Here is a 22,657-nt window from a genome sequence, read left to right as displayed (position 1 = left end):
TGACTCTTTGAGTTAAAAGATGTAGACTTCGGTTTTCCTCCGTTTCTTTAGAATACAAAAATGAAAGTCGAATAAAGAATTATTACTAACTTCTGATACGTTTTATTGATAAAATTTCCACCGTCCATATAATATAAACAGGAACAACATGAAGCATTCTTATCAGACAATGAAAAATACATTCTTTCGCGCCGGATATAAAAACTTTTTTCTTAATAAAATATAATATCATAAAATCTACAATATTCATGTATACAAGAATTAACAGAAAAATTCTGTAACGTTTCTTGGGCGGGAGAGAAAGTGTTGGGCTAAAAAACCTGAAACTTTCTAGAATCTAATCCAATAGATTCATTTGCTGCGTACGTACAGTGTACAAGGCACTTTAACATAAATGTACTGTTAACGACTAATTTGGTTAAACATTCCCATTTTGGCAGTATTTAATATAACTACATCTTACAAGGTATATAATTGCAACAGCGCATTTATCCTAATCTAAAAAGAATCCGAATATTCTACTTTTGTACTACGTAAAAACTAAAACTAAAAATCTACGGACTAAAATTATACATACAATAACTACGGCATGTGAAAACATTAAAATGGACGGAAAAATGATATGAATTTTAAGTAGTTTGTAGATTATCAATCGGAAACCAGCTGCTGTACGCTGAACTAAATACGTATGCAAACTGAATTGCTTACTTTGCATATAACCAAACATGAATGCTAATAGAATACAAAGTTTAATAAGGACAATTGATATTCTCTGTAAAATTTTACCAAATTCTCTCTGGATTCACCTTTGTGAATCTCATGAACTCAGATGTCTTTTTCTTATAACCGGTATCTAAACTCAATTGTATTGCGCTTTCACGCAGAATGTCTCTTCGTTTTTGTCCTCTTCGTCGTTGATGAAGATGAGAATTTCGGCGACGCCCGGCGTCAAACTCGGCGAGAACCGCAATCCGATCGTGTACGCATCGCCGGGTTCGATTTCGGCACGGTTCTCTTTGAACTGCACGAGATCGTCACGATTCGTGCGCAGATTGAACACCTTTCGATACGGATACGGATTCGTGTACGCGATACGTTTATTCGAGCCTTTACCGCCACCTACCGGCAACGACAGCTCGAATGCTTTCGAGATCACCGGATTTTTGCACGTCAGACAAACCAACCACGATCGAATGAGTTGGTGGTACTCGACGTCGACGACGTTTAGGAACATGTACTTGGAACCGATTTGTAACGGACGCACTCCGACCTGTAATTCCTGAACGGTGTTCGCTCCGAGCGTGAATGCGTCTTTCGGCGAGATTTGTAGCTCGTTCGGATGAGATGAATAACAACGCACGAGTCTGGACGCTTGGGTTCCCCTGGAATGAGTTGGCAAAGTCTCTCATTAATACAAGAAAGATTCTCTTATAAAATCGTCTGATGACTTTGAGGCAAAATACAAACATAAAGTAGAGTAGAATCTGCTAAATTCAGATGATGATTTTGAATTCAATGACGATTACTGTACAAAGTCATATTTTACATACATTTATGTATAGGTGGGCCATAAATAACATCCGGATTGGATCAAAATTTGGATCTAACTACTCTTAATTAAGCAGAATTGACTATCATGGTATCATGCCCTTCCTAAGTAAGCATTCTTATTCATTAAGGTTTAAACGCAATTTCATGAGCTCATTAAATATCATACCTGAGAATTAAAGAGAATTTGTTCATTTGACCTTCGATGCACGTCACATCGACGCGTTGTAACGAATGAACGAAAAACTGCCAAATCTGCAGCGGTTTAGACATGTACGGGTCGCCGTAAATATTGACGAAAAATCGCTTCACTTGAGGAGACGGGCCGCAAGCAACCTGAAAAATCATCGAAAAAATTGCTTAAAAATTCTTCAAATTCCCGTTAGAAGTACCGGAATAATGTAACAACATACCTTGACAAATACATCCAATGGTTCACCCGGCTGTACTGGATTACAAGTGCAAATAACGTTATTATCCGTACATTTTACATAAACTTGAGAAAATCCGGGTCCTCCAATAGGGGCTCCTGTAATAAATTAGTGACGTATTAACGTTCATTCATTAAGAGTAAGATAATACAGTAGATATTGTATAATATTCAAATACCTGGTAGTGTGTGAGGTGGAGGCAAACGTATCGATTTCTTCAAAAACGTCTGCTCCGGTTGATGGAATCTGAACGTTTGGTCAATGATGTGAGGTTGTGGGGAAACTTTTACATTGAGCATCGCAATCGGCTTTCCGTCTTCGGTCAAAAACTGAATCTATGGAGAATGAATAGAAACATACCGTAATTAGTTCATCAATTCAAAGCATAGACACTTAACGGAAAAATATTTGATGTCGAATTACCTTGATAACCTTTGTATCCATAAAAGGCTTTTTCTCTTGTTGTGGGCGAACTGTTTTTCCAGGGCGGAATGGATTTGTCGGGCACTAAAAACAAACAAATCCGTTATACAACGGATATGAAACCATATTTCTCTTGGGATATATTCTACCCACCTGTGGCTGTACCGAATGATCTGCTGCAAAACTGACTAATTTAAAAGGCACGTGTACTTGTTCTTTCGGTCGGAGGAATATTTCTGGATGGACGGTTGATCGATCAGTATTGAACATGCCTTCCTCTACCGGCGACGCTAGTCCATTCAACTGTTTAAAATGGCGCCATTCTCGAGCATCTGTTATCACGCTGAAATTGAACATTCCTCATTTGATATTGATTACATGCAGCACCTAAATTTACAAAGTAGTATGGCAGGGTCACTACAGATCATTCATTCCTGAATATAACGAGCTTTTAAGGAGAAAATTTTAAATTTCAAGGAAGTGCCCGCATCACTTTCATATGCCAATTACTGGAGACGCCTCCTATATTGGTATGGTTTATTTCGGTAAAACCATTAATTCAGTGGTTTTGTAAGGAAATTTTTATCCTTAAGACTACCTAAACTCAATTTCTAATTTGCCAACAACCTAGTAGGGTAAAAACAATTTCCAACTGTGTCGATTTAGGTGTACAGCTACAAACTAGACAAAAAATTTTTAATTGCCTAATTCTCAGTTTCAGGCATTTTGCTCAAATTAAAGGAGTTTAAAGTGCCTTAGAAGCATTTTCCATTAGGAAGAGTTTTTAAGGAATCGAGGAGTCGTAGGGTTACTCACGATAAGTCCGGATCATTGACATGTACGCGTACGGTGTGCTGAATGTTAAACGGATTCTTCAGGACGAACTCAAAGAATTCAGTCGAACCTAACGTAGGATACAACGCGTATTCATTCGAGATCGCCTGATTTAACATGTTCAGTATGCCATCTTTTTTCGTGTGTTGACGATAGAGTTCAATTGTTTTCAGATCTCTAGTTTTCTCCGCTTTATCCGTTTTGAACGCCTGAAATTATCCGAGATAACATACATATTTCCGAATTCAGTACACAATGCCTTATTTGGTAGATTTGGAACTGTAAACATCAGCCTGAATATGATAAGTGGATGGCTCCATCTTTAATGCGGTTTGAACTAAAAGGGCCTGATTTTGAAAATTTGCCACCCAGATACCGGTGCGGCTTCTGAGCAATTTTCGTTATAAAACAAAGGAATAAGTGAATGAACATGTATAACATGTATTACGTTGTTATTAAGTGAAACGTTTCAGCTTAATCTTCCAAAACTATGGGCCTAAATCTATCAATGAGCTGACACCATGTACTGTGAGTTAAGCATCAATGAAATAGACTTCAGCAGCGTTCCCGAATCTGTAACATTGTGGATACTGGTGTATTGAATAATTACCATAGTTGAGATTGGTTGGTTCTCTAGACCTTGTTGGTCTCTGATCGCTTGCATCCGCGCTAGTTTTCGTTTGCGCACAGGATCCAACTTTTCGTTGCTATTATCGTCGACTTTGTCGCGTCGAGTTACCAACATTGACGCCAGCTCGTGATTCGTTTCGGCGAGAGGCTGCGCGCGGTATTTATTCGTTTTCATCGTCGGGCCGGGTTTGATAGCCGTCAAACTACCGCCGAAGAAGTTGATGTTATCGTCGCTGGGTTGAATAACTAACGGAGGCTTCTTGTGTAGAGCCATACTAATATCTGCGAAACAATTCAACATATCGGTATGAATAAATGCACTCAATTTCAGCAAAGAAAACCAAAGAGAAATTCTGAGACATTTTCTCGTACCTTTAAGCTGCGATTTATCCACAGGGTATCCAACATTAGCCAATCGTAGGTGCAAACGTCCCTTCATTATAGTGTTGACTCCGATCGGTCGAATACTGCCCGATCGCAAGGCGTCGTCCGTTAAACTGGGCGTCTCATCTCCGTATTCGGTAGCGAACACATCTAACTCGTAAGTCACTTGCACCGCTTCTCGTCCCTGTCTCGTTAAATGCTACAGAAAATAGTTCTTTGTCAATATTCTCTGAAAGCTTTCGAATATCTTGAAAACATAACAATGAAATGCGCTTACCCTCAAATCTACAGCACATGAGCCGATAAGTAGAAGTGAGTCCCCATCCCAGACATCAACGTGCAATGTCTGATTTGCTAAGTGATTAACGAATAGCCTGCCTTCTCCTGGCTTCAAAAACGTCGGATCTACGTAGTATTTCACCTGAAATAGGAATGATCAATTTAAAGCTAAAAGAATATTTTCAATAAATTACGATAATTCTAACTAGATATCTAACCTGGTATCCGGGCGCGCCTTTAAGAATGGTTCCGTCTTTGTCGAGTCGTTTCAGAACGCAAGGCATCGACTTCGGATCGGAACTCAAATCACCTTCAGGATCTCCCAACATCAACCTGATCATCGGTTCAGAGAAAACTAGTTACAAAACAATGTTCAACAAGGATTACGAAATGTATTTCGAGAATTATCGATTACCTTTCAGTTGTTACTGCTGGGAATCTGTAAAACTGGAAGGTGAAGAATACAGTACTTGCATGTTGAGCAGGACCAGCTGCATCAATAGTCATCATCCTAAAAAAAAAAATGCATCTCAATCGTTGAAAATATGACGTTAAGCAAGAAACTTAATTTCGTCGTTCAGGAAATGCTGCACTTCATCATCATAAAGATTCAAATAATACCAACCTTGAATAAGCAAGAAACTGTAAAGTGACTTCATTGCTTTGTAAAGGATCCATTTCTTCTTTAACCGGTAAGAACTGAGTTGCATCTGAAGGGTCGATGACGTCCGGTGGTTCACCACTACGATCTAATATCGGTGGAAACCCAACACTGTATAAACGTGCGTACGCAGCACGCGATAGACCAGTTCCACTGAAAATATACGATTTGGTCTCAAATATTATTGGGATACATCTGGTACACTGGTACTGTGAATCACAAAGGCTTGTATTTAAAGTTTGGGGGTGAATAGGAGTTTAGATCATCCAATAGTCCTGGTAAAGTACCTGGGCTATTGACAAGACCCTACAAGACCCTGTGCTATAAATCGATAGAATATACACTAGTTTAGCTTCAAATGACTAAAGCCTTCAGATTGAGTCATTGACATTTTAAGGATACTAACGTTTGCCTAAAAGGACTGGCAGATATTATGGGAGTATGCGTCGGGTTAAATGGCAGTTCTTGCAGGTCACCGTATCTCCCTGAATTCTGAAAGAAAATAAAAATAATTCACATCATTCATCAACTTTGGAGGCAACATTTCAAAACATCAGTAGTATCTGCATCAAATCTATAACTAGGAGAACTATCCATATCTACAGGAGAGGATGCTGGTCTAGCTGGGTAGTTGTGAGCTTTAAGCTGGTGCACGGAGAGATTTTCGATATATCTCGTGTGTTCGATCGGTTACCTTTAAATTCTAAGATGGCGCGGTTAATATTCAAGGCGCACTAGATAAGATACCAAAATCGGCACTTACATCGAGAAAATATGTATACGGGTGACCCATAGGTCCGTACGGGTAGGGGGGCCACATCTGGCCCGGTGTAAACACCATATTTGGGGTCTGCGGACGAGGGGTCAATTGAGTCTGCATTAAACCTTCGTATTGTGAATAATCTCTATCATAGAAAAACAATATAGTCTTTTAAGCAAAACATGCAAAAAAATAAAACGATACATTTGGACAATTTTCAGGCTTTCATCGTTTCACGTGTGGGATGTCTGTATCAAAAACCCTGAAAATAATTTCTTATTACAGCTGTAAAAATTGTCCAATGTACCCCTTGATATGTACTCACATCAAAACCCATATAAGGAGGATACCCTGCCGGCCCTGCTGGGAAAGGATAGGGGTAACCTTGCATCCACATTTGGCCAGTAGGTGGCATCATCATATTCGGCGACTGCATCATCATCATCGACTGCGGGCTCTGCGCCATCTGTTGGTATGGCATAGGACTAATCGGTGTCTCCATTCTGTGGACGAATATTATTTCAATAGTTAGAACAGCGAAGCGGTTGTGCACACTACTCTATGTTCATCGAATCGTAAAATTTCGAAACAGAAATATTTCTGCGAATTGTAGATTAAAAGGTGCATAGTGTGAATGAATGAATGAATGAATGAATGAATGAATGAATGAATGAATGAGATGGAAGCTTGTTAGATATGACGCTAACAAGCATTTTAGTGAATATTCGGCGCCTACCTAAATGTGCACGAGCTATTAGATGAAGATGAAATGTAAGTGTTCTCAAGCCATTGTGCAAGCCGTGAATCCATATTCATATCGAAATACTGTATGTTTGAAAGCTATATGATACAATCTGTATGCGTTGGAGTAAACTGTATTTCACACCTCATTAGTAATCACATGCGGTGGTCAGTACTGTTACATAACTGTTTGTGTTACAGTCACTCGATAATTGACATGAGTTGTTGAAAATAATCAAGTAATAATTTGAGCTTGCAGGGTAACTATGAATGGAGTCAGTAACACAGAGTTCAAATGTAACTCATGTAGGCATCACTCTGCAGCCTCGACCCCCTCAACTATCCTGGTGGGTCGCAATTGTTACCCAGATACCCTCATTTATCTCGAGTCTTTTAACATCATCATGTGTTCACCATTTCACAGGAGTTACTGTTATGGGCTGGTTTCCAGGCTACAGATTGATTGATTTTCGAGTTAAATATTTGATAAATCTGTGACAACAAATTCAGAAATACTTCAATATGGATATTTTAAGCTGGTAAAATAGAAGACCATAATGTTCATTAAATACAAAGGACAGGTGCTCATACATCTACACATTACGCACACACCAAGCAGAAAGCGTTTGAAGTGGCTTACGGGAACGAGTAATCCCTGGGGGAACCACGAGCTGAGAATTGGTATCCACTACTGTACATACTCATAGGAGTCGCAGGGTGGTGATACACGGCATGGTGTCTACTGAAAATTAGCAGCGTTAAAAACAAAATTCATAAACTGAAATCATCGAGCCAGGTTGAAATACTGTTACCAGTCAAATTTCGATGGAAAATAGCCGATCGAATTGAAAAGAATTTAACTCTGAAAGTTATTCATTGATTTGAATGAAAGATTTGGAAAGTATTTGAACCCGTGAATTATGTGTGTATGTAAATCATACAGGAGAAAAGATGACACTACAAGCCATAGTCAGATGGTATATGAAAGAAAAGTTGTACGTGAAAAATATGTTATGAAATATAAGTTCTACAATATGAATTTTGACTTTTTGGCTAAATACCAGTACTAGTAACCATCGTAGCGGGTACTAGTACCGACGTACCCATCATTAGGCGGATAGAATCAACTAGCCGGGTTTGTAAAAATGATAACATTTACCATCGCACTCAGTACGATAAATTCAATAAATAGATTTAGAGACGATTTCTTATCGTAAAACTTCTCATTTCCATAGTAGATAGACATTTAGAACAATCTAACTAACTTTGAATATTGCTGAGTTATACACCCGTGTATTTGTGGAAGCACAAAAAGCGACATAACGCTTGCTATCTTCCATCGTTTCAAATACTCACTGATTGTGAAATTTTACGCTTCCACCACTAGTGTCAGGCGGTATAAACTTAAGTTTATTCCTACTATTGATGCGTTAAACAGTGAAGCCATATTCGTTATTTAATATAATAACCGGTATGTACCGGTACGTTAGCACGTATCAAAGTTAAAACATATCGTAATTTTTTACATCTTTCTATTTGCGGCTGCTGAAAACTTGAAATCATCTTTCATTCAATAATTTAGATTAGTTTGCATAGATTAAATACCTGGAATCTCGTTGCGGGGGTACGGGCGGTTTTCCTCGCGGTGTCTCCTGTAGATCGCGATCGAATGACTCTATGGACGGCGAACGTTGGATAACCGATGATTCTGGAGGCATTAAACTGTCTGGAGTGATCAGCGAACTTGTCTGTAATTGACCAAATCATAGTCAGGTTCCTCAGTTGAGACTTAAGTCCAAAAATGGTCTTAAATTTTAAGACAGGTCTTAAGTTATGAGATTAGTTATAGAACTAAGATGGTCTTAAATTGGTCTTAAGTCTAAGCCATGACTATGGAACTGGGCCCAGTAGTCTCAAAAACACTAATTTGAAGTTAATCTGCGGTATGTTTTTCCGTTAAGAATCTCTTACCCTTTTCTGATTTATGAATGTAAAAGATAACGTTCCTGGACTGATTTTGGCAGCTGTTTCGTCGTGGTTCTCGACGGATATATCCGCCGTTGGGTTTTTGTAGATGAAACAAGCATCGGGCACAGCAGACGGCCCGCCTTGTAATACGAGGTTTATTTCAGGATTTTGATCGCCGGTGCTGAACGGTGCCCATGCTACCCAGCGCACTGCTATAGTTACTGACTGTGATCGCACCATCGACATCTACAAAAATAGTTTCTCATTTCTCAGGTTCTCAATTCTACATTTCAAGATTAGTAAATCTTTTGTGAAACAGTAAAAGAAGTAATGTTTATATACACGGATACCTAGTTTTCTTTTTACCTTTCTCTCCTCTTTGTTCAGAGGTTCAGCTATGACGTATTCGAGAATGAATACAATCGTACACAACGGGTCTTCGACCAGGTTATCTAATTCGACGCGATTCTTCAGAACGAGACCGCTTCCCACACCCGCTTCTCGACTGTAACAAACCAGAAAATTTCATTCATTTTTCATCCAATTTATTTCCAGAACCGATAGAAATAGCAATAGATCAGTAGCGAACCTCGAACCGGCTGAAGATGTTCGTTGATGGCCGCGTCTGAGCGAACCTAGTGACGACGCGCGACGGCTCACGAATTTATCAGTAGCGAGATGAACGACCTCCGGCTTTTCCACGTAGCCCCAACCATTGTGTACTCCGATCTGGAAAAAGACATCGACATTGAATGCTCCAGATATAACTCCAATTTTTACAAAGCAGTCGCGATCAAAAATTGAGTTCACACAGAGTTCAGTGTAACAGAAAGTTTTGAATTTAACCCATAGAACTCCATAAATTATAGATTATAGTTTGCAAAAGTTAAGTTGTTCAGACTCCATGGCCCAGTTTTATAGACTAGTATTACCTTTAACCCAGGGGTCGACTCAATCGAAAATGAATTAAGTTAGCCCCAAGGTTAAAGGTGATACTTGCCCTGGGTTCAGTCAAGACCATCAATTCTTAGTTCTAAAGCTGATCTAAGAACCTAAGAGCTGTCTTTTAGAACTCAAGTTGTTTAAGTGGGCCCTGGTGCCATGAATGATTTAAGACATCTAAATATCTAGACAGCGGCGGCCAAACACTTGCGCAAAAATAATTTGGTGATTTTTAGGATTAATCATCATCATGATTACCTGTAATCGTCTTTCAGTGACCTCAACGTTTGTTCCGTCTGCCACTTTATTATCTCTGTTCATTCTATCCTCGTTCAACAATATGCACAATTCCTCTTCGAACTTCTCGACACTCGGCGGCAGATTCAAGTGCAGTTTCTCAATGAAACACGGAGTCGTTTTTTGCAATCGCGGCTTTTTGAACGAATCCGGAGCTGTAAAAGTTAGTAATTCAAATAGTAAATCGTAGGTTGAAATTCACTAGTTCTTTCTGGTTCGAAGCACCGTGGATTTTACAGGACACCAAGAACCTTAGTGTCTGATGTACCACTAGGATTGTAGAGCAATGTAGATCACCAGGGCTGCCAAACTTTGAGAAAGTACTATCAGTAACAAATTGAATTTTTTTCAGTAACATTTTATTGAAATATGAAAGAAAATGTTCAAATCAATCAGTAATCAACAGTAAGACCCTCAGTTACATCTTTCATATCTCTGTACATCGAATAAATCAAATCAGTATTTCTCGTTATAAAATAGTAACAAATACTGAATATCAGGAACTTGGCAGCTCTGGATTAATGTGGATACAACCGCTGGACTGGGTGAAGGATTTCTGGGACACCAAAGGTTGGTTACATGGATTTTAAACTAAATCACACGCATAAAACTTACTTATTTCTGGATGATTAGGATCAAGCTGGCCCTCCAATAAACCGGGCACGATATCCTTAGCGCCGAGTATCACGTTTTCCGGCACGAGATGATTGATTTTGGAGAGATTTTTGTGAGTACGAATCGTGTAATTGACGTTACAGCCGGATATCGGGAATAGAGCCATATTCGACTCGAGCGGCTCGTCCATGTATAATAAGGCACGCGGTGATCCGTGAAGTACTTCCATTCTGATAAAACAGAAATAAAACGTTAAAATACGATACGTTCAAAAACCCTGCTTAAACTGATGAGATATATGGAACATTGTTGACGCCGTAAAAACCGTTACAGTAATGTTTATAAACATTGATACCTGCATTATTTAAGGGGTTCTGCGTGAGTCGATATGCAATAACGTCATCAATATTGGCGTTTCAAAATAACAATTACGATAGAGACTTTTGGCGTTTATTTTGCGATGAAATATATTTCATAACTCAAAATTTCATTTTTGATAAATTATATTTATTGTCAACAATATTGAGCAATATGTGTTATTTTTCAAGGTGTCAACAAACTTCAAGTTAGTTTTCTCATTAAAAGAGAAACAGATTTGTGAGCTACCCGGTACTTACTTCTGAGCGGGGGCGGTCGAGGCACTGGACAGGTCGACCATGTCGCCCTCGTAACGAAACGGACGGAAGAAACTCCAGCCACAAGACGTGATATCTTTGCTTCCATCGTCGCGAGTTACAGCAGCTATCAGTTCTACTACTAACAGTAACGTATCATCGTTTATTGATGTGTGTAGATAGATATTCTGCAATGAAGATTTTATATCATATTACTTTGAGTGGCTTTCGTTTAATTCAGGGTCCCTACAGATCAATCATTCCTGGTTATAAGGAGTTTTCAAGGAGTTTTAAAGGAGAAAATTTCAAATTACAAGGAAGTGTCTGCATAACTTTCATATCCCAATCACTGTACCAAAATAGGTGTAGTGTATAAACTGTAAAACTTCTAAAATTTCTAATTGCCTTTTCTCAAAGAAAAAGTTTTAAAGAAATTTTGCACAAATCAAAGGAGATTCAAGCACCTTCAAAAGCATTTTCCATTTTGAAGGAGTTTTCAAGGAATTGAGGAGTCGTAGGGACCCTAATGGCACGCGATCTTCTTGGTTAATGAAAACATATCTGTATGGGGAATATTGATTACTATGTGCGTACTAAATGCACCAGATGAATTAATCAGCTCTCTATTTTCTCATCACGCAGAAATAAGCCATGCAATTGATTTGGTCATGTCTGCAGGTTACACACGTAATTATTCTCGGTAAATTAGATCTGTTTCACTCATAGAATTGAAAAATAATAAGCCAGCGTTGATTGTATTTTTGTTTTCTTTCTTTTCGATATGCATCAACCTAATAAGATATAAACCCACAATAGGTCTATACAGATTTGAAATTTTTAAAAGCAAGAATTTATTTAATCAAAACTTTCGTCTCATTTCAATTTTTGATTAGATAATTTTTGATTCTTGAAACCTTTATATCTTTATTTATTGGGTTTTTATCTTCGGAGTGTGATCAGTCTACTATGCTTTTACCTGATTATAGTTCAGTTTAGGTCGGCCTTCAGCGGAATTCGATGCTTTCGCCTTCAGCCACGGTCCATTCCACGTTCTTCCGAAGAACTGACTGTATGTTATATCGAACAGGCTGACTCGCAACTGAAACAAGCATTTACCGATGTCCTCCTGAAAATATACATGCAATAATCTAAGCTCGAGAAAGATATGAAATACTGTGAAAACCTGAAATATCACCTGTAAAATAGAAAGGCACAAAAAACATTTGACCATGAAAACTACCAGTCATGTTTTAGAATTTATTCTGAAGTAGGATGATATTGACCCATAAGTTACGCATCTGGGCAAACTTCAGATTTCGTAGTTAGTCGACTATAGTGGTCGGAGCTAATACACAGTCCCTACAGATCAGTCATTCCACTACTAAACTCAAATTCTAATTTGATAACCGCCTAATTTGGTTTAAAAAATCCTGGTCCGAAATGTATTGTAGTTGTACAGTAAACTACGTCTGAAAACTGGACAAAATTTCTTATTGCCTATTTCTCAAAATTCAAGGAGTTTTAAAGAAGTTTCAGGCATTTTGCTCAAATTAAAGGAGCTTCAAGCACCTTTTAAGAGTTTTCCATTTAGGAGTTTTTTAAGGAATAAAGGAATCGTAGGGACCCTGTTATAATCGAATGCATTATGGCTTGGTCTTACACATTTCACAGTTTCGGCCATTTTGGAACTAGGTCTGAACTACAGCGACCACATTCAATCGATTAATTCGCAAATAGTCGACTAACTACTGAAACCTGAAATTCGGCCCTAAATTCTAAACGGGATACATACTGTAACACCTCTACCGACCGATTCGACCAGAAAAACAGGATTCGGAATATCGTCGATGGATTGTAACGCGATACAGAACGGAACGTGAACTCGTTTAACGCTTTTATTCGTGCGATGTTCGTATAAACGATGTTCGTTCTTCAACAGTCGATGGCTGTCGAGGTATTTCAGAATTCCCGGACGCATTTTCTCGGCTATCGGCTCGTCTTTGGTTAAACCGTTTTCGTTCAGAGACCAGGACAACGATTTATGTTTTTTGACGCCATTTCCAGCCGAGCTTCCACTCGGACTGCCGCGGTTATCTCGTAGTTCTCCATTTTCCAGCGTTCCCGGATTATCATCGTTCATCTGAGCTATCAATATATCCATCGCGCTTTTACGATTAACACTTTTAATGATTCCTTTACTAGGTATTCTCCTCCTCCTCGGTGAATTCGTGTCAACTTTATTCGCATTGACATCGAGTTCATTACTTTCGCTTTTAGGTTCGGTCTTCGTTTTAGACGTCACTTTTTCTGGCGATTCTTTTTCCCGCACAGCTTTATTTTTCACCCGATCATCGGTATCCTCGTCATCGGTTATTTCCTCTTCACTTTCTTCTTCCGACTCAGCCTCAATACCTTCGTCCTTTTTCTCAATATCGTCGGAAACCTCTCGAACGTTTTCAGTAGTGTTCGTTTCAGACGGAGTATTTCCGGAATCGTCCGCCGGGTTCGGTCCCTTATCGAATGGTTTATTCTCGGTTATAACTGTATTTTGCGCGCTGCTGCAATTGTTTCCCATGGTGTCAAAAAATCATGATATGGATACATTTAAGAGATGAATGCTACATTCTTTCCAATACTCAAACACTTGGAAAAAGACACCACTTTGCTTTAAAATATCATTGCGTAAAGCTAGGTCAACCTCAGATTATTAATCAAAAATGTTATGCCGATAAACTATTAATGTCTCCATTCAATCAATCATTCGGTACTGATTATATCATAACTGACTTAAGTTGATAAGTTTCACCTGCTTAATACTCCTGAATAGCCTATATACAACACTCCAAGCTGAGACAAATAGCCTCCACAAAAATAGTCAATAGCAATTGTTCACTGTTCACAGAAGGCTTTTTATCGCAACAAAAAATTTACTCCTCTCTCAGTCATCCTCTAACACATGCAATAACCTCATCACTAATAAACTAATAATCCAAGCGAATTAGACGAATTCATTAACGCTCACCAACCGACTCAAAACACACTTTGAAGAATGCCTTCGCTGAAATACTTCCGATCATAGAAAAATGGAACCTGTTTGATAATCTGTCTTTAAAATGAATGGATCTATTTTGCATTACGGAATCTCCATTATAAAGCTTTCAATGCACCGATTTCCCCATTAATAAAACTCGCTGAAATCCTATAAATAGCCCTCCGATCAACGACGCGAATTTCACGAAAATAAATAATTCCTGCGAAACTATTAAATCCTCAGTTCAGCGCAGTTTAGGTTAGAGATATTCCTTCCGCATCTTCAAAATTAATACAATTTCAAAGAAAGTCAATAGGACACGGAGCAAATCCAAGTTAAAGATTTAACAGTCGAGGCTTGTGATATGAATGAATCGATAACTTTTCAAAATACGTGCTCCTCTTATTGGATTTCAATATATATATATATATATATATATATATATATATATATATATATATATATATATATATATATATATATATATATATATATATATATATATATATTGTTCACAATTCTACCGTAAACTTAAAGTATTCGAACATAAGACACAAGTTCCTGTTACCGATCGAGAATGTGCCAAATATACCTCCTTGCAGAACACCAATGAAAAAGTTTTAAATTACTAGTCGAAAATCCCGGTAGGAAATGAATGCAGTTGACGCTGTGGCATGACTGGATTAGTTCCATACGGTAGAATGATGCACTGCAGCTTCAAACATGAAAATATGATATAACTTCCCATTATCTATTGAGAATGTGCCAAAATAGCTCCTCGCCGAACACAAATGAAAAAGTTTAAATTTTTAGTCTAAAATCCTGATAGGAAGCGAACGCAGTTGATGCTGCGGCTTGACTGCAATAGTTCTGTGCAGTATAAGGATCCACTGCAGCTTCGCGACGAAAATGAAGTGCGCGTCATTAATGCACAATCAATAAATAGATTGTTTCAACACTTGAGGGTCTCAGTTCTCCTACCCACGTGTCATGATCTAACGCGGTTTTTTTTTTAATAATTTGCATACGTTTTCACAGCTACTAGAATCATATACGCAATTATTTGAATAACGTACAACTAGAAAAAGCAAATAAAAGCGCAGCAAACATCGCTTAATCGGACATCGAACTCTGACAAAAACGAAATCATTTACCGACATACCTAACATATTTTCCAATCCTTAAAACTCGTGCCCAAGTTTGGCAAGGCTTAATTGTATATTCTGGGACATAACTACAGTTGAAGAGAGGCAAAATTACGAAGTTTTTGAATCTGATCTCGTTTTTTTCAAAACCACTTTCCGGAATGAATGACTTCAAATGAAAAAAATGTCAGGAATTTTTCTGTATTTGCGCAAAATCGGAAAAAACGCCTGCTATTGATTTATGGAGAAATCTAGCCACACCCAAACATTGCTCCAATCTACAGCCAATATCTCACTACAGGCTCATTAGAAACAACATCGTTTCCAGATTTTGGAAACAAGGACGCCGGACTTGAAGATTATCATCATTAGATTATGAAAGCCTCAATCTGCTGAGTAAGGCTAAAGAAGCACCATCTCTGTTACTACAGACCATCTATTCGTAATATACCTATCCATCGACTCGTCATAGACCTATTCAATAAAAGAATTTGTTTGCGCTGTTTCTTTGTCGCGAACCTATTTCAATGCCCCGCAATACAACCAAGTTATTTTTTTCACGATTAATTTGATTAATGGTATTTTCAGCAGATCTGCCACCGTAACACAATCAATCATTCATTCCTGTACTAATCATTGTAATTCACGTACGTCTAATACCAGTGAAAAAAAAACAGAATACGTATCTATTTCTAGACTGCATACAATAATACCCATACCTAGTATTGAAATTAGATAAACAACTGACAAATAGTACCAAAATAATCTAGACCTTTTATTAATAAGAATAATTGATACTAGAAACTTTCATCTAATAATAGACTTGACTAACCGGTTTTATAGCTTAACAAATAAAAACAATATATATTTGTAGAGTCAATTCTAATTTTACACGATCACAAAGTGGTAAATGAATAGAAAATTCATCTCGCATTTTTATTTCAATAGAACTAGATACGTACAACCGTTGTGTATCACGCCGTAGAACAATTGATTATTTTGCGGAGAGGAAATTCATGCTAATAGCAACAACGCATGGTCTAATTGCTTCTAGCAACAAGTTGTATTTTTTTTAGAATCGACACTTGATGCATTATTCATTTCAACTGCGTTGTATTAATTCACAGGCTCCGAGACGGTCGCCCGCAGGTCGCACGATAAACACAACATCGTCGATAACCATGGTAACCTCCGATTGTTTATGATCAACATATTCAGCGGGATATTACGGTTTTAACCGGATATCGGGGGTCGTGACATTTTTCCATTTATCCGAGCCCCGAGACAATATTCTAATCCGAGATGATCTATTTTGTTTCTCAAATAAGCCACCTATTCTATTTACTACCCAAGGCTCTCTAATTGAAGCCCTTGAAAACATATCACCAAATTCCATGACTTTCCATGATTTTTCTTCTCAATTTTACACGTTATTTCCAAGACACTTAGCTACAAAATTCAATGACTTTCCAGCTCGCTAGGGATTGTCAACTCGCACATAAGTTCCATCAGAGCACCAGAAAATATGAAAATATCATTACACCAAAAATTCCACGATATTCACTGACTCAAGGGCTAAAGAGCTGAATAAATTCTCCGACTTTCAATGATCTGGAAAACAATCCTTAAATTCCATTGCTTTCAAGGATATTCATTGACCGCAGGAACCCTGAATTCAGGTTTTTTGTTTTTTGAAGTAGTGTCCAGTACTCAAAAATTTCCTAAACAATTCCCACATTCTTGCAGTTTTTCATCAAGTTTCTATCAATTCATGATAAAAGTAATAATAATAATTCCTTATTTGATTTATTAAAAATATGACTCATTTTTTCAATCAATCATATTCTGCCCAGAGTGAGGTATCATCAACAAGCTACTGCAGCCTACAGCTATTCAATAACAAATATACTTACTCTTGCTACAAATAACTATCATTCCTACATTGCTAAATAATTCATCAATTAATAAACTGCGGTACTTAGATGAGATTTTTGAAGCATTGTTCGGATAGAATGAGTGACATAGGGATTTGTTCAATAGGCCTCTCTATATATCGGCGATCTCTGTAAGCATGGAACAGAACCATGGATAGTATGAGAGCCGGCATAATTTCAAATATTTACTCGATCAAAACAAATATAGCCTATAAATCCCTGCGTGTGCATGAATTATCAATATTGGTTTGCAAAAGTATTTGGTGATTACTATGTATAATTCAGTATAAAATGTAATGTTTGTTTTGGGAACTGACAGATATCCGACTTTTATTTGAATACATATTTATTTAGAACCAGAGCAATTGCGACTGGACATGTCAACCAACAGTTTGCAGGACAGATGAAGGTGGATTTAGAAGGGTGGACCCGATAAACTAGAGTGCCACAGGTACCCCCCCTCCACTGCAGCCTTCACATCGGCATATCTGCCGTTTTCAAATTTAGTGCCCATTCCAATATTCAGGTCTACCCGTTCAAAGATTTCTAGATTCGCCCTTGCAGATTAGATCTAAATATGAGCCTAAGCTTATGTATTATTTGGTTCTATAAACATGCCCTACAGACAGTCTTAAGACCAGACTTGTATACTTGCATTGAAGAAGTCACAGAACTAGCAGTTTCACTGTTATGCCATAAGATATGATGATTTGCTCGAGGAAATTGGTAATGAAAATCAATTGAATTTTATCTCCTACAGAAATATGATCTCCATACATGATCAAACTGTGAAATGACGTTTACATCTCTTAGTTCTAGATTTCGATTGGGACCAATCATCTCAAGACAAGCATACATGAAAGCAGCAAGCACCGAGTCATCAAAGAAAATTGATTTTGAGTTCAGATAAGATAATTGACGGATCTTTTCACAGGGAAACTATGGAATAAAGACTTTTCTGATATCAGTGCTGCCGACAGTAATTTATTTCAACTTTCAAGCCATGAAAATTTGATCGATCAGCTCATTTTTTACACGTGTAGCAGAAGATATAGGTTAGAAAAAACCGACGTAGCAAGCGAGCGAGCGAGTGGGCCGTGACGTGTTTTCACTATGGAGACGAGAATAACAAACTATCATCATCGCGATTGATTCACCGCCGCCGCCGTGATCCCCTCGTGATACCCTCGGGTTCCTGATGGCCAATGATTAATGCGTTCGACGTTCTCGTTATCCCTGCTCCGTCATCAATAAGAAGTAGGACTAGCTGCTGAAACACGTACGTCGCGAAAAACCACCGCGGATGAAGTCATTTCCACAACTGATAAATGAACAACCGTAGGCCTTTTCTAAAACGCACTTTTCAAACGAGCTTTTCATTGATACTTTCAATTTTAGATTTCGAATCATGTATTTCAAGTCACTCGAGCGTATCAGCGAGGTATTCTATGACCTGCGAGGTATTCTATGACCTACGAGCTAAAAGAACTGATCAGTCCTGTTTTGTAATAGTTTTGCAGAGTCATATTCCATGTATTTCAAATCACTTGAGCGTACCAGCGAGGTATTCTATGACCTACGAGCTAAAAGAACTGATCAGTCCTGTTTTGTAATAGTTTCGCAGTTTAAAGATAGAATTCACAGAATGAAAAACTAGTTTTCGTATAGAATAGTCCCTTACTACCTGCAGGTGAGTGTAGTGTTCAAATTCGCATTAAAACGCTTATATCGGCTTAAAGTTTATTGCTAGGGACAAAATACAGTTGTACACTTACAGTAAAATACAGCCATAAAATCATCAAAACTATTTGAAAACACAGCAGCAATTGATTGATAAGCTGAAATATGTGCGAGAACTACAAACAGACATGTTTATACTGCTCTAAAACCTTATCAAATCTCACTTGTCGAGCATCACAGTGAGCTAGAATTTGCGTATTCAAGTAATCATACGGATAAGCTTAAACTTTAAAAAACAGGGGCCAGTTGCTAAAAATTGGTTAAGGATAGCTGGTGGATAAATACCATAGTTATAATTAACTTATAAATCAACTGGTTGACTCTAACCGACTGACCCTGTCACAAACAGCTCACTTGAATTCTGAGCATTGAAATTATTTAAATGTATCCATACCATACAAATAGAAAACATATATCAGTACCAGGTATTTCTCTATTTTCAAATATTTGAAGAGCATTCCCACTTTCCGTTTTAAGTAGCCTATACACAAAAATTCCCTTTATTCGTTACCGATCAAAATTTATAGAGTCATATTCCTGTTGATTATTGGATCCAGATACAATTTAAATCCTCTTTCCGTGATATAGGCTGTACATATCGTATACATGTATTGGAGCCGCGGTTGATAAGACGGTCCCGTTTTTAAACGAACTATTATACTGCGTCACCACGACTTAATCAACAAGCATTCAAGTCACGATTTTCATTACAAAAAAACCCTCTATTCGATTCGAATACGTACATTTTACCGTCGCAAAGTAAATGAGGACGCGTGGTGTGTCTGGTTAAAACAGGCCATTCATCAGATTCAATATTGATCGAATAGCTTACAATTATTCACATATAAAAATACATCTGCTGTCACGAAAACATAAAAGAGATTTAGAAAACGCGAAAAAACCAGTTCTCATATCAATTATTCATGAATTTCGAATAAACCACTTTCTAACACAATACTACTAGGCCTATATAGAGGCCTGTCTCAAGGGAACCGCTATTTTCTCTCCAGTGAGGTTACGGTAATTATCAGTCAGCAGGTTAGATACGATAGTTGAGTGTTTGCTCTCTAGAGGGCACCACTGACTGTGACATGAACAACACTGGTTATTGAACTCCTGTAATGCATTTTATGTCTAGATCATCAATATGCTGTACTAAAGTTCCAGAATTTGAATCGTTTGAAAATAGTTTTTATGCTATGAAACAAACAATTGACAGAGCCATTTTCAGTCATCCTCGCTTGCCAGGGGTCCAGTATCACTCCCAAACTCGCTTCCACCAGCCCCCTGGCCTCACGAAGCGTGATTTCATTACTGGCGCTGTTGCGCATGACGTTATATATCGATTTGCGAAATACTTCCTTGTTCGGTAAAACGTCGCTGATTGGTCCATTTAACGGGAAAACCAACAGAAGTCTACTGTCGGTTTGTTACAAGCGCTGTGATTGGTACGACCGGATTCTGGTCGGCTAGTAACGACTCCAACGACTCATGAGGTCAAGGGGTTCAGAGAACAGCTTTAGCGTAGTGGGTTCGAATCCCTTGACGGGTGAAGATGTTTTCAGTGCGTTTAATTTCTAAATTGCGAACTTCGTGGGGCAACTCAGAGTAACGCTGTGTGTGGATTTGTACAATTAAATGGAAGATTTTGTGGTGATAACTGACATGTCTGATCATTCCAACCAACATTCGATTGATTTCGATTCCACACCTCTCTGTTAAATATAATGCAGCAATAAGAATTTTGGGAGCCAAAAAATACTAAACTTTAAGGTCCAAATTTTGTCTTGAGGTCAGATATTGAGGTCAGAAAGGTGGACATTTATTTTTCATTACCTTCAAAGCTATTTCCTCTACATACTTCAGGCAGATGCAAATAGGGATACTGCCGTTTGGTGATGGATGCTGAAGACGATCCCACGGAGCTTGGATTGTAGTGTTTTTATCGATGAAATTATGCCAAGCTCTTGCGCCGCTGTTGATGGTCGCCATTTTGTTGTCGAGGACGCTATTCGATTGCTGACGATAATTACCGAACGAAAAAGTTTTAGATCAATTTCTTAATTCTTCGACACGTCGTTGAATGGTAAATATCCGTTATTGCAACGTAGGGATAATATTTTGATAAATAAATACCCAAATATCATGGAAAAATGGAGGTATTGGCTGAATTTCCAAGGTTCCTTAAGTTTTTGTTGCTCTACTTCTATAACTTTTTTATTCGGTAAATAGTGCGACTAACCTATTGACTTCCGGTTTACTTCCGGGTTTTGCGAGTGAATTTTGAATTTTATAAGGTTACCGCAATGAAAAAGAAGTCAGAACCCGAACATTCACCTAGTCCTACACCCGAGAGGGCCATATATGGATTTGTACTCTACCTTTTCGGAATCATAGGTCTATGTGAGTTAAGTACGAACGAAAAACCTCGTCCTTTCCTTTGGCTTTAATTTAAGATCAACAAATGCAAATGAATTAATCTTGTTGTTATCAGTTTGGACTATCAGTTTTGCCCAACCTGCTGGGCTTACCTGGTTATTGCTGTACGCCCAATCACTCCTTCCTCAATTTTATAGTATTTAAATGATGTAAACAATCATCCGTCAATTAAGTGCCTTTGATGTATGTGAATTTAACGAAGCCATACTATTACTACCTTTCCTAGCCTACTTGCAAGAGCTCCTTCCTTTCTGTCAGTGATGCATGTTTTGATTCTACAATTTTCAGGCTTGTATATTATTTGGGCATTTATACCTTTATCTTGGTTGGAGGCAGTTGGACTCACGTATTGGCCGCAAAAGTGAGATTACCATGAAGTTTCACCAATTAATGATGTTTTTCATTTGTTTTATATTAATCATTGACAATAAAGTGTAAATATTATTTTCTAATTCCAGGTACTGGGCTTTTGCTGCACCAGTGTATGGATCTGTTGCGTTCGTTTTCATTATAATATTCTATGTTGCATCAAATTTTCTGTTAACAGCTCCCTGTGATTCCATGCAAACTATTACAGGTATTTCATTAAAACGAATTTATCATTGGTTCTCATTAGGTTTTGTATTACACTCGCATTTTCTAAGTCGATGAAATGTTGATTATCTACAGATAAATTTGCGAAGACGATAAAGACTGACTTGCCTGAGGGTTGCGTGCCACCCATCGGCGACATGGATATATCGGAAGTCAATAGGATACTTTATATGGAAAATAATTGATCAATTCATATTGATATTGATACTTCAGCATTTACTTGTCTCAGCACTGACATAATGTACACATGTACTGAATAATGCAAATATGATGTTATATTTTAATAGGTCTTTAATACCTTGAACTGTTGATGTCTTTATCACATTTTATAATAAATTCTCTACCTGTAAATAATGAGATATTTTGTAGTTAGTTTTGGTGGCTCGATTTTGATGGTTGCGGTTTTATACACCGCTGTATCTTTTGGATGATTCTGTTTCTCTTGCTCGTCCTAAAACTTTTGTCGAGGAATGATTTTCTTGGCTGCCACGTAGTAAATCTTGACAGTTTTAACTTTGAGGCACTCGAATTGGAAAATAGTGAACGATGTTCTGACAGACTATTGTACGAAATCGTAACTAACGTAACGGTAAATTTTTAGCGAAGTCCACTACATGTAGTTATTTGATTTGAATTATATTATTTGA

The 22,657-nt window shown here is 37.9% G+C and overlaps 2 protein-coding genes across 7 annotated transcripts; one reads left to right on the top strand and one right to left on the bottom strand.

Annotated features, from left to right (window-relative positions):
* Window positions 1-97: 97 nt before the first annotated feature.
* LOC141909076 (nephrocystin-4-like) lies at window positions 98-20,981 on the bottom strand. 4 transcript variants are annotated; one of them, XM_074799428.1, is made up of 25 exons: window positions 20,814-20,981; window positions 12,104-12,253; window positions 11,131-11,315; window positions 10,514-10,743; window positions 9,860-10,053; window positions 9,249-9,388; window positions 9,026-9,164; window positions 8,663-8,905; window positions 8,297-8,439; window positions 7,332-7,433; window positions 6,276-6,453; window positions 5,597-5,682; window positions 5,155-5,343; window positions 4,945-5,040; window positions 4,748-4,862; window positions 4,528-4,671; window positions 4,239-4,449; window positions 3,847-4,148; window positions 3,219-3,445; window positions 2,556-2,745; window positions 2,403-2,486; window positions 2,158-2,314; window positions 1,962-2,077; window positions 1,718-1,884; window positions 98-1,382 (listed from the first exon to the last, which is right to left on the bottom strand). In XM_074799428.1, the coding sequence occupies exons 1-25, from the start codon at window positions 20,967-20,969 to the stop codon at window positions 860-862; spliced, it is 4,467 nt and encodes a 1,488-aa protein (XP_074655529.1). In that variant the 5' UTR covers window positions 20,970-20,981; the 3' UTR covers window positions 98-859. The 4 variants fall into 4 exon arrangements, with proteins under 4 accessions (XP_074655529.1, XP_074655527.1, XP_074655528.1 ...); XM_074799426.1 differs by lacking the exon at window positions 20,814-20,981 and adding an exon at window positions 12,920-14,050; XM_074799427.1 differs by lacking the exons at window positions 7,332-7,433; window positions 20,814-20,981 and adding an exon at window positions 12,920-14,050.
* Window positions 18,857-22,353, top strand: LOC141909102 (phosphatidylinositol N-acetylglucosaminyltransferase subunit P-like). 3 transcript variants are annotated; one of them, XM_074799473.1, is made up of 6 exons: window positions 18,857-18,927; window positions 20,844-21,063; window positions 21,275-21,380; window positions 21,705-21,777; window positions 21,875-21,993; window positions 22,086-22,353. In XM_074799473.1, the coding sequence occupies exons 2-6, from the start codon at window positions 21,061-21,063 to the stop codon at window positions 22,193-22,195; spliced, it is 411 nt and encodes a 136-aa protein (XP_074655574.1). In that variant the 5' UTR covers window positions 18,857-18,927; window positions 20,844-21,060; the 3' UTR covers window positions 22,196-22,353. The 3 variants fall into 3 exon arrangements, with proteins under 3 accessions (XP_074655574.1, XP_074655576.1, XP_074655575.1); XM_074799475.1 differs by lacking the exons at window positions 18,857-18,927; window positions 20,844-21,063 and having other exon boundaries at window positions 21,236-21,380; XM_074799474.1 differs by lacking the exons at window positions 18,857-18,927; window positions 20,844-21,063 and having other exon boundaries at window positions 21,236-21,389.
* Window positions 22,354-22,657: the final 304 nt, after the last annotated feature.

The sequence above is a fragment of the Tubulanus polymorphus genome, chromosome 7 (genome assembly GCF_964204645.1).
Source record: "Tubulanus polymorphus chromosome 7, tnTubPoly1.2, whole genome shotgun sequence".
NCBI classification, from domain to species: Eukaryota; Metazoa; Nemertea; class Palaeonemertea; order Tubulaniformes; family Tubulanidae; genus Tubulanus; species Tubulanus polymorphus.
The sequence above is the reverse complement of the archived record's forward strand: the minus strand, read 5'-3'. Positions and strand labels throughout refer to the sequence as shown.

Excerpts from the sequence above, each read along its gene's own strand:
- LOC141909076 (XM_074799426.1), bottom strand. The coding sequence starts at position 13,702 with ATGGGAAACAATTGCAGCAGCGCGCAAAATACAGTTATAACCGAGAAT. Across the intron at positions 10,744-11,130 it reads TCGACCGCCCCCGCTCAGAA|AATGGAAGTACTTCACGGAT; the intron begins GTAAGTACCGGG and ends CTGTTTTATCAG. Across the intron at positions 4,672-4,747 it reads AAGGCGCGCCCGGATACCAG|GTGAAATACTACGTAGATCC; the intron begins GTTAGATATCTA and ends TTCCTATTTCAG.
- LOC141909102 (XM_074799473.1), top strand. Across the intron at positions 21,778-21,874 it reads CTCACGTATTGGCCGCAAAA|GTACTGGGCTTTTGCTGCAC; the intron begins GTGAGATTACCA and ends TTCTAATTCCAG. Across the intron at positions 21,994-22,085 it reads TTCCATGCAAACTATTACAG|ATAAATTTGCGAAGACGATA; the intron begins GTATTTCATTAA and ends GATTATCTACAG.